General features: G+C 42.6%; 2 protein-coding genes across 2 annotated transcripts; both read left to right on the top strand.

Moving 5' to 3' along the window:
- The first annotated feature begins 555 nt into the window (after positions 1-555).
- Positions 556-6492, top strand: riok3 (RIO kinase 3 (yeast)). The gene is made up of 14 exons (XM_068581342.1): positions 556-668; positions 750-865; positions 1435-1547; positions 1645-1787; positions 1900-2007; positions 2381-2490; positions 2705-2848; positions 2932-3059; positions 3363-3545; positions 3621-3780; positions 4102-4182; positions 4543-4632; positions 4953-5066; positions 5319-6492. The coding sequence occupies exons 2-14, from the start codon at positions 836-838 to the stop codon at positions 5430-5432; spliced, it is 1518 nt and encodes a 505-aa protein (XP_068437443.1). The 5' UTR covers positions 556-668; positions 750-835; the 3' UTR covers positions 5433-6492.
- Positions 6493-6894: 402 nt separating this feature from the next.
- On the top strand, positions 6895-13219 carry rmc1 (regulator of MON1-CCZ1). The gene is made up of 21 exons (XM_068581322.1): positions 6895-7108; positions 7372-7448; positions 7627-7711; positions 7960-8016; positions 8125-8211; positions 8623-8763; positions 8857-8960; positions 9063-9149; positions 9352-9457; positions 9575-9683; positions 9759-9803; positions 9931-9984; positions 10086-10214; positions 10324-10430; positions 10531-10650; positions 11313-11390; positions 11464-11568; positions 12345-12413; positions 12504-12591; positions 12788-12925; positions 13016-13219. The coding sequence occupies exons 1-21, from the start codon at positions 6986-6988 to the stop codon at positions 13093-13095; spliced, it is 1989 nt and encodes a 662-aa protein (XP_068437423.1). The 5' UTR covers positions 6895-6985; the 3' UTR covers positions 13096-13219.
- The last annotated feature ends 1781 nt before the right edge of the window (positions 13220-15000 follow it).

The following is a 15000-nucleotide window of genomic DNA, read 5'->3' as shown; positions in this document are numbered from 1 at the left end:
TTGTATAAGAATTCTACGATTTTATTTTGAAGTCACATTGTACTGGTTTCCGGTCGTCCTCCTGTCAACACTCTGGTTTGACCTACCTGCGCGCTCTTGTCTGTGAGAATGACGGCCATGCGCGTTCACGAGGAAAACTGGACATATTGTAGGTTGTACGCGCACGCAGTGACTGGTGTGCGCGCGCGGGTAACCGCAAATATATAAATATAATTAATATAGTCTGTTAAACAAAAAGTAAATAATAATATTAGACAGGATTGTGAAAAACATAATATCTTTTGTATTTATATGTGCTTAATACATTTAATTCCTTTTATTTAAATGTATTATTTGTTTCGCGTATATTGATGTATGGTGTAGTGATCATTTGTATATTCTATTCTAAAAATATCTATCTATCTATCTATCTATCTATCTATCTATCTATCTATCTATCTATCTATCTATCTATCTATCTATCTATCTATCTATCTATCTATCTATCTATCTTAAACAACATATGAGCTTTTATTTTGAAGGCGTACAGTATCCCTCCTCACGTAATGACGTACTTCCGCTTGAACAGAAGTCCACTCAGCCGGGGAACTCCTCACAGAAAGCTGCTCCACACTCCTTCCAGCCTTCGTATAACCCAACACAACATCGGTTTCCGACTCCTAAAGAGCGTGTGTGTTCTCTCTGAGGTTGTGTGTCCGCTTGTGTGTCAGTGTCACGTCGCGAGACCTGGTTGTTGCTCTCTTTTCCAGGCTTTTTGTGTGGCCGAAGCTCCCCCTCGCAGCGTTTCCGTTCACTCTTCAGGGTAAAGGATCGATTAATCGACGTCGTGGTGATAATGGATCAATCGGTAGTCGAAGCTCCAAAGGTGAGAGAGCCTCCGCGTGTAATGTACACGATGACGTCACGTCTGTTTCTCGACCTTAAATTAGCCTCCTCGCGCTTCTCTGGCGCTTTAAGTCCTTTTATATAAACACGCGACGTCTCCCGGTGGCAGTTCACTTCCGGGATTTCTTTCATTGGCTTTTATGTCTTTAATTAGTAATGGTTATAATAATAGTAGTGTTTTGACCGTGACGTCATAGGGCACGTTTTACGTTTTTTTACACAAACAAGACGACAAAAAACTACGTCTCCGAAATATTGTGGGCGTGGCCCTGGTAACGCGAGGGGGCGTGATTTAGCGCAGACATGTCTGAACTTGTATGTCCAGGGCAGTGAATCCCCGGGGCCTCATGACGTCACTGGGTAACGGTTGAGCGCGAGAGGCTGTTCGTGGGGTCCTGTATAAAAATAGTTTAAATATGTTTAATATGATGATAATAATATAATATGCTGTGTTTTTTAAAGTCTGTGGGGTCCTGTTCATTGATATAAACTATTTTAAATGTGTTTAATATAATAATAATAATAATAATATGATATGCTGTGTTTTAGAGTCCGTGGGGTCCTGTGGCCCCGGAGCCTCCCAGCTGCTCTCTGACTGACGTGATGAGCGAACAGCTGGCGAAACAACTGGAGGACGAGAACAAGACGCCCACCTTCACTGAGTACGCTGTGTGTGTGTGTCACCTATATGACAGTAACCTTTTGTTTTACCAGCGCTTATCATCGTCTATTAGGTCGTAAACAATCTCCTCTCCTCAGCCCCTCAGCAGACCTCTTCCCGTCAGACTCCTCTGAGACGACCAGCGACTTGATGCTCGCTAAGATGCTTCAGATGCAGTTCGACAAAGAGTTTGATGATCAGCTCCGTCGGGAGGAGAAGAAGTTCAACGGGGACAGCAAAGGTACGTCTCACCTGGTGGAGTCTCACCTGTTAGTGTCTCACCTGCAGGTAGGAGTCTCACCTGTTGGAAGTGAGACAGGTGTGCTTACTGACTCACCTGTCTGTGTGTCCAGTGTCCATCTCCTTTGAGAACTACCGCATGGTTCATCCGTATGAAGACAGCGACAGCTCAGAGGACGAGGTGGACTGGCAGGACACGAGACACGACCCCTACCGCGCCGGTAATACACACAGATTAATTCATTCAGATGAATTATTTTATTCTATTGTTTCTATTTCGATGTTATTGATATATTTATGTTAGCTTTTACTTTTTTAATTTGTAAAAATGTTTTATTAAATCAATCCCACGTCAAAAATATTTACTAGAGCCCCCAATATTACATTTTTTGTCCATTTTGAGTTTTGAGTTTTTACTCATGAGGTGTTCCTGTTACTTTGTCCAGCCTGCAGTGCTAAAACAATACACGTTCTACTGTCTTGTTTTGTTAAAAGAGGAATATTTCTTTTGTGTTTCTACAACGTGACTGTCAGCTCTTATCGATCACAGCGGCTATGAAGCGGTTCATGTTTCTGTGTTCAATTCCCTTTCAGAAAAGCCTCAGACGACACCGAGGAAAGGTTTCACCGGCAAAGGGAAGAACATCACCACCAAGCACGACGCGGTGAACTGCGGACGCAAGAACACGGCGCGCATGGACAAGGTGAGGACCGGAACCCATAACAATCGCTTATGATCCATATTAACACGTCTATGCTAACGTTACTAGCTCTCCTGCTGGTTCTCCGTTAGCGGTGCTGCTAACGTTAGTAGCTCTCCTCCTCATTGGTTCCACGATGTCCTGATCACGTGATCTGTATGAATATTGGAGGATAATGTGTGCAGAGAGACTTTATTTGCGTCCTCTCGTCCTGCAGTTTGCTCCTGAGGTGCTGGTGGGGGACGGGCTGGGGATGGACCTGAAGTTGTCCAACCAGGTGTTCAACTCCCTGAAGCAACACTGCCACAGCGAGCAGAGACGCAGCGCCCGGCTGCACGAGAAGAAGGAGCACTCCACCGCTGTACGTAGAAATACACTTTTTATTTATACTAAAAAAACACTTTTATTATTGCTGTGCTGGTTGTTGAACGTGTCTCTCTTCAGGAACAAGCGGTGGACCCTCGCACTCGTCTGCTGATGTACAAGATGGTGAACGCCGGCGTCCTGGAGAACATCAACGGCTGCATCAGCACCGGAAAGGAGTCGGTCGTGTTCCACGCCAACGGAGGAAGGTGGGCTTCGCTCCTCAGTCCACATATGGCCACTTCCTGTAACCTGGTTGCAAGAAAACAAGATGGCGACGTGCACTTCCTGGTTACAGTCTGTGGTCAGAACGTTTTACAGCGTGTAAAACGGAGAGAGTTTAGTAGAGGAAAACAAGCTCAGAACGTTCTTCTTCTTCTTCTTCTTCTTCTTCTTCTTCTTCTTCTTCTTCTTCTTCTTCTTCTTCTTCTTCTTCTTATCTGGTATTTAATGCATCGTTGTCGCATACATTTACCGGAGGTTTGAAAGCGTCTCATTGGCTCTCGTTGCAGCCTGGAGGAGGAGCCTGTTCCAGACGAAGTGGTGCTGAAGGTCTACAAGACGACGCTCAACGAGTTCAGGAACCGCGACCGCTACATAAAAGACGACTACCGCTTCATCGACCGCTTCAGCAAGCTGAACCCGCGGAAGATCATCCGGCTGTGGGCCGAGAAGGAGATGCACAACCTGACCAGGTGAACGCACGTCTAGAGACGTTAAAAGACTTTTAGAGACGTTTCAAGATGTCTAAAAGTAATTGTGCCCTGCAGGATGAAGAAGGCAGAGATCCCGTGTCCCGACGTGGTTCTGCTGAAGAAGCACATCCTGGTGATGTCGTTCATCGGGAAAGACCACGTTCCTGCTCCCAAACTCAAGGACGTGCTGCTGAGCTCAGAGGACACGAAGGGCGCCTTCTACCAGGTCCTCCACGTACGTACTGCACAGAGTACTACACAGAGTACTACACAGTACGACACACCAGGGCCTCCACGTGCGTACTGCACAGAGTACTACACAGAGTACTACACAGTACGACACACCAGGGCCTCCACGTGCGTACTGCGCAGCAAGTACTGCACAGAGTAAAGAAGTGTTCACGCTGGTTTTAGATTCTATAGTTTTGAGTCGGTACTTGTTCATTTCACTTCATAGTTATTTAACACTTTGTGTACTATTACACATTATTCTAGTACATCAAGCGTTGACCTGTCTGTCTGCCTGTCTCTCTCTTCTCTGGCTGTCTGTCTGCAGCTGATGCAGCAGCTGTATCAGGAGTGTAACCTGGTTCACGCTGACCTCAGTGAATACAACATGCTGTGGCACGAAGGAAAGGTAAACATCGTTATTTATCTCCATTGTATCTGTTTATCTCTATTGATCTGCTCTTTGTGCTTCATTTGCCCAATCGGGCATTTTATGACAGCGAGCACAGTTTCCACGTCATCATTGTTCAAGTTTAGACACAAACTATTCTGTCTTTACTCCCTCAATGTTCACTCTTCATTCACCACTGCTGGATAAAAACATAAGACATATTGTGATCGTGGTGCACAGGCGTGGTGGAATCCAACAGATGCTTTTAATGTTGACGTGTGTGTGTGTGTGTGTGTGTGTGTGTGTGTGTGTGACGTCTCCACACCATCTAAATTTCTCATGACCATACATACGTGTTGTTGTGTTGTTGCGTTGCAGGTGTGGCTCATCGATGTGGGTCAGGCCGTGGAGCCGTCTCACCCTCACGGCCTGGAGTTCCTCTTCAGGGACTGCAGGAACGTTTCCACGGTAACCCACAGTTTCACTTTGATGCTGCACGAGAAGCCGAGAAGCATCTTCTCTAGCAAAATGTCACGTTTAGTTTCTGTTTGAACGTCTTTATTTAAGCAAGTGGACTGGCACAAAAACTGAACTTTTTTTTTGGTGCAAAAATGTCGAAAATATATTTTATTTTTTTTTCAATTTTATTTTTTTATTTACTTACACAAGAAAGAAAGAACAAATAAAGTTCAGACAGTGTGTAGAGTCATCACAGTGTGTACAAGTACTGGAAAGAGATGTGTGTGTGTGTGTGCGTGTGCGTGTGTGTGTGTGTGTGTGTGTCTCAGTTCTTCCAGAAGAGAGGAGTGAGTGAGGCGATGAGCGTCTTCGAGCTCTTCAACAGCGTGAGCGGCCTGAACATCCCAGTTGGTGAAGAAGAGGAGGCGGAGTTCATGGCTGAGGTAACACACACACACACACACACACACACACACTCCTGCAGAAGGACCACTGAGTGGTCAAGGGGTCTCTTTGTAGTCTAGATTTTCAAAATAAAAGTCCTGCTCCTTCACAGAACCATCATGAGTAGAAGTAGAGAACCAGAACACGTCTTTAAAGCACAATGTCTCAGTTACGTCTCCCTCTCTCTCTCTTTCCCTCCCCCCTCTCTCTCTCTCTCTCTGTCTCCCCCCTCTCTCCTTCCCCTCTCTCAGATCGTGGCGTTGGAGAAGAGGAACGAGGATCACGTTCAGCGTCGAGGGAAGAAGTCTTTTCCCGCCCGCTGTGATGACAACGATCCGCCGCTCCAACCCGACTCTGACGACTAAGCTCCGCCCCTTCCTCCTCCCCGGCTCGCTCTCTCTTCACGACCCGCCGTGATGAAAACCAGCTGCAAACGAGGAGAAGAAAGGAGGCTCCTTCTCCTCCACCCACCAACTGCTCCCTTTACAAACAGGCCCGACGGAGCTCCGCCTCTTGCAGTCAGGAGGCGGAGCTTCAGCGCGTCGGGCGTTGAAGTCAGAGCGTCCTGAGAGGAGCGACGGGGTTCTGAACCCACGTCCTCCACCTCGACCTCCACCTGGCGCTGCCGGCGTGAGACGAGGAGCTGCTGCATGTAAACAAACAACAAACTAGAGGGTTGTTTACAAATGTTGTTTTGATTTTGAGATGGAACCGATGTGAGGGACTTAAAAACTTATAAATATACACCAAGAAATATATTTAAAAAGTCTAAAAAAAAGTCTTAAAAATGTCAAACGTAACAAATATGAAGCTAAAAATAAGTCCAATTAATGTTATTAAATCCGGAAAATGTAATGTTACAAATATTATTTAATATTTTGTATTGTTGTATAATAATATACATTTTGTAGTAATGTATTATTATTATATAATAATATTTTGTTCAAAGAACAGTTATAAAGTTATTGAACCATGATTAAAACATGTTATGAATAAATTAAATCAGACAATTAAAATAAATAATTAAATGATGTCCCTCTGTCTCTCTACCTCCATCTTTAACTCTTTTATTATTTAGCTCTTAAAATCTATAAAAATGTTGTTTTTTGCTTCGGGGCTCCGTCTCACGAGGGTCCAATGTGGCAGCCGAGGGGCCAGAGGTCACGGATGCTTGGCGTGTTCGTAGAAGCAGGAAGGAGTTATTAAATGTTTCGGTAAACTCTGGAAATTGAAGTGCAGAAGAAAGACATGCGAGTAAATCAAAAGTCGTCTCATGAAAACTGTTTGTTGGCTTTAAAGAAATTAAACTTAAGCTTTTAGTTTGTATTTGATGTGAACAGATTAAAACATGACTGTTTCTCTCGTGTGATGTTGGATTTATCCTCATGATTCTGATGTGGTGACATTAAAAGATGAGCAAGAAAACTCTTTTTGTCTTTTTTTATTTATTTTTTATAAAAAATATAATAACATGTCAGTGAAACACGGGAAGTTGTGTTCTATTTATAACAATCTTACTTAAAATATATGTAATCTAATGGTTATCTCTAAGTCACATGACTGTCAGACCATCACATGACTCCCCGCAGACATCCGAACTGTCTCCTTCAGAATAAGAGTCATCTCTACAAACAAGAGCTGCCACCACGCTCATTCTGAAAACGGTAATGATAATGTTTCTCATGTGAAAGTCTTCTAGTTTAAAGTCCAGATCTGATTTTATAAATCTGTTTACGGTGATAAGTAACCGTATAATGGCGGGATTAAATAAACCATTACGATTCCTAGCTTTTATTCTGAAGAGTCAGACCGGAACGCGGAAGTGAAACAGACGCCCGTTGAAGTGAGAGGTTCTGCTGCTTGTGTTCCGTCGGGAGTCAGAACTAAAGGTAGAACAAGACCACTTCCGGCCGTGACTATGAGTGAGGACCGGGAGGACCGGGACCGGGACCAGCACTACCTGGAGCTCTGCGAGGACCCGGTGCAGTTTGAGAACGCCTCCAGCGTCAACAACGTCTTCTTCGACGAGGCCAACAAGCAGGTGAGCGCGCTGGATCATGACGTCATCACGTCATCAAGTCACACGTCTTCACGTCATCGCGTTTGATTAAAGAATACCACAACGTGAAAGTACTTTATTACAGTATAAGTACCAATACCACACTGCGAAAGTACTAATACCACACTGTAGAGAACTTTATTACAGTATAAGTACTCATACCACACTGTGAAAGTACTAATACCACACTCTGACAATATTTATACCACATCTTAAAGTATGTACTTCCTGTTTCTTGGCTGCAGGTGTTCGCGGTGCGTTCAGGGGGAGCCACAGGTGTGGTGGTCAAAGGCCCGGACGACAAGAGCAGCGTTGCGTTCAGGTACATCCACCTGTGCAGGAAACATCTGAAGGGATTCATGTCTGCGATGCGTTCAAGGACCTCTGAAGGGGTTCATGTCTGCGATGTGTTCAAGGACCTCTGAAGGGGTTCACGGCCTTCAAGCTGAAACGTGGGAATCGGTCATCATGAACGTTGACATGTTGTGTTTCCTCCACAGGATGGACGATAAAGGAGAAGTGAAGTGCATCAAGTTCTCCATCGGGAACAAGATCCTAGCGGTTCAGAGGACTCTGAAGTCTGTGGTGAGTTATTATTATTATTAACAATAATAATAACAATAACAATAACAATCGTGGGACCTAATGCAACTTATTTTAAAGAATCAAGTTCCTTCGTTCACCGGATGGAGATTCAATGTATTCTAAGTAAAGAGAAATGTGAAAGGACTTGTTATTTCTACTGTGTGTGTGTGTGTGTGTGTGTGTGTGTGTGTGTGTGTGTTATCTGAGGACAAACTGACCTGAACTATCTGTTTTACGTTCTTCTGCAGGATTTTATCAACTTCATACCCGACTATCCGCACACAGAGTTCACCCAGGAATGCAAGGTACCACGTCTAAATCAGGAGTTTAAAAGTAACAACGATAAAGAATCTGAATAAAATATCCTTAAATAAATAAACTGTTGTTGTTGTTGTTGTTGTTTTGTCCTGCAGATGAAGAACGCCAGTGTTTTGGGATTTTGTTGGACCAACTGGAACGAGATCGTCTTCATCACCGACCAGGGGATCGAATTCTACCAGGTAACTCTCACAGATCTACTGGGAACCAGTAGAACCAGTAGAACCACTAGAACCAGTAGCATGTTCTCTTGTAACGTTTCAACATCGCACATGATATTTGACAGTTTATTTTAAAATACAGGTTTATTTTCAAAATGTCAACACACCACTGACTCGAGAAGAAGAAAAAAATATATATATTTGAGATATGAAACATATTATTATTACTATAATTATTATTATTATTATTAACTATGAGAGATCCAGAGGTAATTTAAACATTAAATACTGTTTGAACGTAGACTTAATCTAAAATAAAGACGTAAACTATCCCAACAAATGCAACCCTCTTGATGGACTGATCATATTAATAATATTAATAATAATAATGTTAATAATATTAATACGAATATTAATAACGCGTCCTCTCAGGTGCTTCCAGACAAGCGCAGCCTGAAGCAGCTGAAGAACCAGAGCATCAACGTGAACTGGTACCAGTACTGCCCCGAGACCGCCGTGCTGCTGCTGTCCACCAGCGTGCAGGGCAACGTGCTGCAGCCCTACGCCTTCAAGGTACCACCAGTACAACCAGTGGAACCAGTACAACCAGTGGAACCAGTATATATATATGTGTATATATATATAATTCCTCTTCCTCTCCCTCAGAGTGGGACGATGTGTAAGATGAGTAAGTTTGAGGTCGAGCTGCCGCTCGTCCCGAAACCCGCCAAGCTCAGCCTGTCAGAGAGGGACATCGCCATGGCAACCATGTGAGTCCTCTCCTCTTGTGCTTTATTCAAACTCTGCAGCTTTATTTAAAACCTAATCATCGACAACAATCGCTTCGGCTTTTTTTATGTTGTTCTCTGTAGTTACGGTCAGATGTTCGTGATGTACCTGAAGCATCACTCACGCACCAACAGCCCCACTGCAGAGGTGGTGCTGTACCTGCTGCCCAGGTACTTCTACACACATGTACCTGCTGCCCAGGTACTTCTACACACATGTACCTGCTGCCCAGGTACTTCTACACACATGTACCTGCTGCCCAGGTACTTCTACACACATGTACCTGCTGCCCAGGTACATATCTTTGTTTGTGTTTACTCAGAATACTGTGTGTGTGTGTGTGTGTGTGTGTGTGTGTGTGTGTGTGTGTAGGGAGGGTGTGTGTAAGAAGACTCACATATTGAAGCTGAACACAACGGGGAAGTTCGCTCTGAACATCGTGGACAACCTGGTGGTCGTTCATCACCAGAGCTCACAGGTTTAATCCCTTCTTCTTCTTCTTCTTCTTCTTCTTCTTCTTCTTCTTCTTCTTCTTCTTCTTCTTCCCTCAAAATAATCATGTGTGTGTGTGTGTGTGCGTGTGTGTGTGTGTCAGACGTCTTTGATCTTTGACATCAAGCTGAAGGAACCAGATTGTGCCGTCAACACACACCAACCTGTTCTACCTGCTCGATCCATCCACCCCTACAGGATTCCTCTAGCAGGTACACACACACACACAAACAGAGACTCACACACACACACAGACACACACACTAATCCTCAGTGTGTGTGTGCAGGTCCAGCAGTCGTTCCCTCTCAGCCTCCAGTTCCGTGTCAACTCTGTATCCTTTTACCTCAAAGACAAGTACTTTACTGTGTAGTGTTAGTACTTTACTGTGTAGTGTTAGTACTTTACTTTACAGTGTAGTATTAGTACCTGTACTGCTCTGATCTTTAACGTCACTTCAGACTCTTCCTCTTGGAGCGTCTTCCAACCCGACATCATCATCAGCGCCAGCGAAGGTGAGACACACACCACACACACATTAATGGACGAAACAATAATCATAGTAATATCTGTTAGTCTAATATTGTGTGTGTGTGTGTGTGTGTGTGTGTCTCAGGGTACTTGTGGTACCTGCAGGTGAAGTTGTCTCCTACAGTCAACCTGCTGCAGGACAAAGGGAAGCTGATGGACTTCCTGCTGCGACGTAGAGACTGCAAGATGGTCATCCTGTCTGTCTGCTCCCAGAGTAACTACACCTGTCTGTCTGCTCACCTGTCTGTCTGCTCACCTGTCTGTCTGCTCACCTGTCTGTCTGCTCACCTGTCTGTCTGCTCACCTGTGTGTCTGCTCCTCAGTCCTGCAGGGCGGGGAGAAGGGCAGCCTTCCCGTGGTGGCGACCGTGTTCGACAAACTCAACCAGGTGTACAAAGAGTACCTGGAGGCGGAGCAGAGCTACACCACGGTGAGCCAGAGTACCACTGTGTGTGTGTGTGTGTGTGTGTGTGTACGTGTGTATTTGTACACAGGGTACCTGATGTTCTGGTGTACTGGTTGTGTGGCAGGCGGTGGAGTCCGGGCCGAGTCGCGGCAGCGCGGCGCCGAAGCGTCCGGTCAGAACGCAGGCGGTCGTGGACCAGTCGGACATGTACACACACGTCCTGTCCTCCTTCACCGAGAGGAAGGTAGAAGTACACGCAAATACACACGCAAACAAACACGGCTTTGTGAAGCCGAAAGGGAAAACGCAGTTTAAAGTACATTCCTGCATCTTTTCACACTGAAGATTTGACTCCCTCTTGATTTAAAGGGACAGTAGCGATGTTTAGAAGTGTGTGTTCCTATGAGGTACTTCTCCACAGTGTAGTACTACAGTAGAAGTACTGCTGTGGACTTATTTTAGACTAATCAATATTGGTTTTCAAGAACGCAATATTATTTATTTCCACCTCTTCTGATGAGGAGCTGGAGCTGTTTTCTCCCACCAGACTCCATTGATAAAAACAGTGATTTAACGTCTGAGATGACAGGATATCAGCTGCTCTGCTGCTTTAAACCTTTAGTTTCTCTCTGTTATTGTGAGACTCTGGTGAATTTAATTAACCCTTTAAAACACTACCAAGGCACAAAACAACAACACAAACAACAACACAAACTAACGGATGTTTCAGCTGTCGAGCAGCAGCTCCTGTGATCCGAGAGGTTAAAACACTGTTTTTATCAATGGAGTCTGGTGTGCCTTACAGAGAGCAGAGGTAATAATACTCCAAACAATCCCAAAGTATCACTTGTTTTAATAAATGCAATAAATGTTTACGTTTAATGTAATAGTGTGTGTGTTTCGCAGGGCGTGTCCCATAAGTTCGTCATCGCCGTGCTGATGGAGTACATCCGCTCCCTGAACCAGGTCCAGATCACCGTGCAGGTAAAAGTGAGCAGAGTGAGACCTCTCGCTGCGTGTGCAGATCTTTGGTGCTGACGCTGCATTCTACCTGCAGCACTACCTGTACGAGCTGGTGATCAAGACGCTGGTGCAGCACAGCCGCTTCTACATGCTGCACCAGTTCCTGCAGTACCACGTGCTCAGCGACTCCAAGCCGCTGGTGAGCTTCCTCATGTTGGTGATTCTGATGGGATGTTACCACGCTATGTCATGTTATGTCATGTGACCATGTCATGTTACCATGTCATGCTACCACGCTATGTCATGTTATGTCATGTGACCATGTCATGTTACCATATTATGTCATGTTACGACGCTATGTCATGTTATGTCATGTGACCATGTCATGTTACCATGTCATGCTACCACGCTATGTCATGTTATGTCATGTGACCATGTCATGTGACCACATTATGTCATGTTACGACGTTATGTCATGTTACCACGCTATGTCATGTTATGTCATGTGACCATGTCATGTGACCACATTATGTCATGTTACGACGCTATGTCATGTTATGTCATGTGACCATGTCATGTTACCACATTATGTCATGTTACGACGTTATGTCATGTTACCACGCTATGTCATGTTACCATGTCATGTTACCACGCTATGTCATGTTATGTCATGTTACCACACTATGTCATGTTATGTCATGTTACCACGCTATGTTATGTTATGTAACATATCATATTTTATTTTACACAATTGTATTTAATATTATATCATATTTTTTTACATTATATCATTATTTTATTTAATGGTATATTATAACTTTATTTGCGTATTATTTTATTAATATCATATTTTTATATGATATTTTATTAATGGTGAATATTACATCCTATTTTATTGAATATATTTATGTATACGATATCATATTTAATGTGTCATACTCCGTCATATCCCATAATAATGCGGCCTCTCTTCAGGCCTGTCTGCTGCTGTCTCTGGAGAGCACGTACGCTCCGGCCCACCAGCTGGCCCTGGACATGCTGAAGGTATTCATGTGTTCATTTCACGTGTTCATCTCATGTGTTAATGTGTTCATTTAAACCGTGTGTGTGTGTGTGTGTGTGTGTGCTTCTCAGCGTCTGTCCACGGCTAACGATGAGATCGTGGAGGTTCTGCTGTCCAAGCAGCAGGTTCTGGGCGCTCTGCGGTTCCTCCGCAGTGTCGGTACGTTGAGTCCAGCTCGTAGTACGGTGGCTCAGAGAGGACAAACGCAATCTGCAGCTTCTGTTTTCCATCAGTTTGTTGTTGTTGTTGTTGTTGTTGCTGTGATGCTCATTCTGTCCACTGGAGGCAGAAGAACAGGAAACATCCTGACAAAGAGAAATGTGAATGAGTGATTGCGTAACCCTGCCGGCTCCAGGTGGCCATGACAACGTGTCCTCCAGGAAGTTCCTGGACGCGGCGCGGCAGACCGGCGACCCGATGCTGTTCTTCACCGTGTTCCGGTCCTTCCAGCAGCGGAACCAGCGGCTCAGAGGAAGTCCAGGATTCAACCCCGGTGAGGACGGAGGCACTTCCTGCTGAGCTCTGAGGGAGCGCCAGTGTCTAACTCTTCCTCCTCTTCCTCCCCCTCCTCTTCCTCCTCCAGGAGAGCACTGTGAGGAGCATGTGCTTTTCTTCCAGCAGCAGTTTGGTGATCATTCTCTGATGAAGCCGTCCACCGTGTGAAGAAGACGAGCAGCACCTTCATCATGTTTGTTTGTTTGTTGTTATTTACTAATAGTTCAACAGTAAACATCCTCACTGTTGTCATGTGTAAATATGTTGTACATAAAACATGACGTTTATTTTGTATTGTTTACGATTAATTATTTTTTTTAATCAGAAAGCACTGAACTGTATAAATCATCTGTTGAATAATACTATGTATACATATATTTAGTTTATAATAATACTATGTATACATATTTTTAGTTTATAATAATACTATGTATACATATATTTAGTTTATTCTGAATGTGTACAGCTAATAAAGGATTAAACTACAAGTGTGTGATATCTGTGCTTCCTAAACATCAGCGGTACATAATATTAATAACAGTATTGTACAATAATATTTGTCACTATAAAGTCTAAATCAGACTGAATTAATAACTTATTTATTCTCTAAAACTTCATTTTTTACATTTACAACTGTCAAACTACTAGAATAACTCCTATAAACTACGAGAATGAATACCACAAACTACCAGAACAACTTCTACAAACTACTAGAATAACTACTACATGAACTACCAGAACAACTTCTACAAACTACTAGAATAACTACTACATAAACTACCAGAATACATACTACATAAAATACCAGAATACCACATACTACCTAAACTACCACAATAAATAATACAAACTACCAGAATTCCACAAACTACTGGAATAAATACTACAAACTACTAGAATTCCAGAAACTATGAGAATGAATACCACAAACTACCAGAATAACTACTACAAACTACCAGAATAAATACTACAAACTACCAGAATAAATACTACATAAACTACCAGAACAACTTCTACAAACTACTAGAATAACTATTACATAAACTACCAGAACACATACTACATAAAATACCAGAATACCACATAAACTAACAGAATAACTACTAGAATAAATACAACTACCAAAATACATACTACCTAAACTACCACAATAAATACTACAAACTACCAGAATTCCACAAACTACTAGAATAAATACTACAAACTACCAGAATAAATACCACATAAACTACCAGAATAAATACTACAAACTACCAGAATAAATACCACATAAACTACCAGAATAAATACTACAAACTACCAGAATAAATACTACATAAACTACCAGAATAACTACTACATACTACTAGAATAAATACAACTACCAAAATACATACCACCTAAACTACCACAATAAATACTACAAACTACCAGAATAAATACCACATAAACGACCAGAATAAATACTACAAACTACCAGAATAACTACTACCCAAACTACCAGAATAAATACCACATAAACGACCAGAATAAATACTACAAACTACCAGAATAACCACTACCTAAACTACCAGAATAAATACTACAAACTACCAGAATTCCACAAACTACTAGAATAAATACTACAAACTACCAGAATAAATACCACATAAACTACCAGAACAACTACTACATACTACTAGAATAAATACAACTACCAAAATACATACCACCTAAACTACCACAATAAATACTACAAACTACCAGAATTCCACAAACTACTAGAATAAATACTACAAACTACCAGAATAAACACCACATAAACTACCAGAATAAATACTACAAACAACCAGAATAAATACTACATAAACATACATACTACATAAAATACCAGAATACCACATAAACCACCAGAATAAATACCACATAAACTACCAGAATAATACCACTAGAATAAATACTATATAAACTACCATAACTACAACAAACTACTAGAATAACTACTACAAACTACCAGAATAAATACCACATAAACTACCAGAACAACTACTACATACTACTAGAATAAATACAACTACCAAAATACATACCACCTAAACTACCACAATAAATACT

Source organism: Clinocottus analis, unplaced genomic scaffold (genome assembly GCF_023055335.1).
Source record: "Clinocottus analis isolate CAN_PGR_092001 unplaced genomic scaffold, fCliAna1.0.p SCAF_18, whole genome shotgun sequence".
Classification (NCBI taxonomy): domain Eukaryota; kingdom Metazoa; phylum Chordata; class Actinopteri; order Perciformes; family Cottidae; genus Clinocottus; species Clinocottus analis.
Note: the sequence above shows the minus strand (reverse complement) of the source record. Positions and strands in the feature narration are given on the sequence as shown.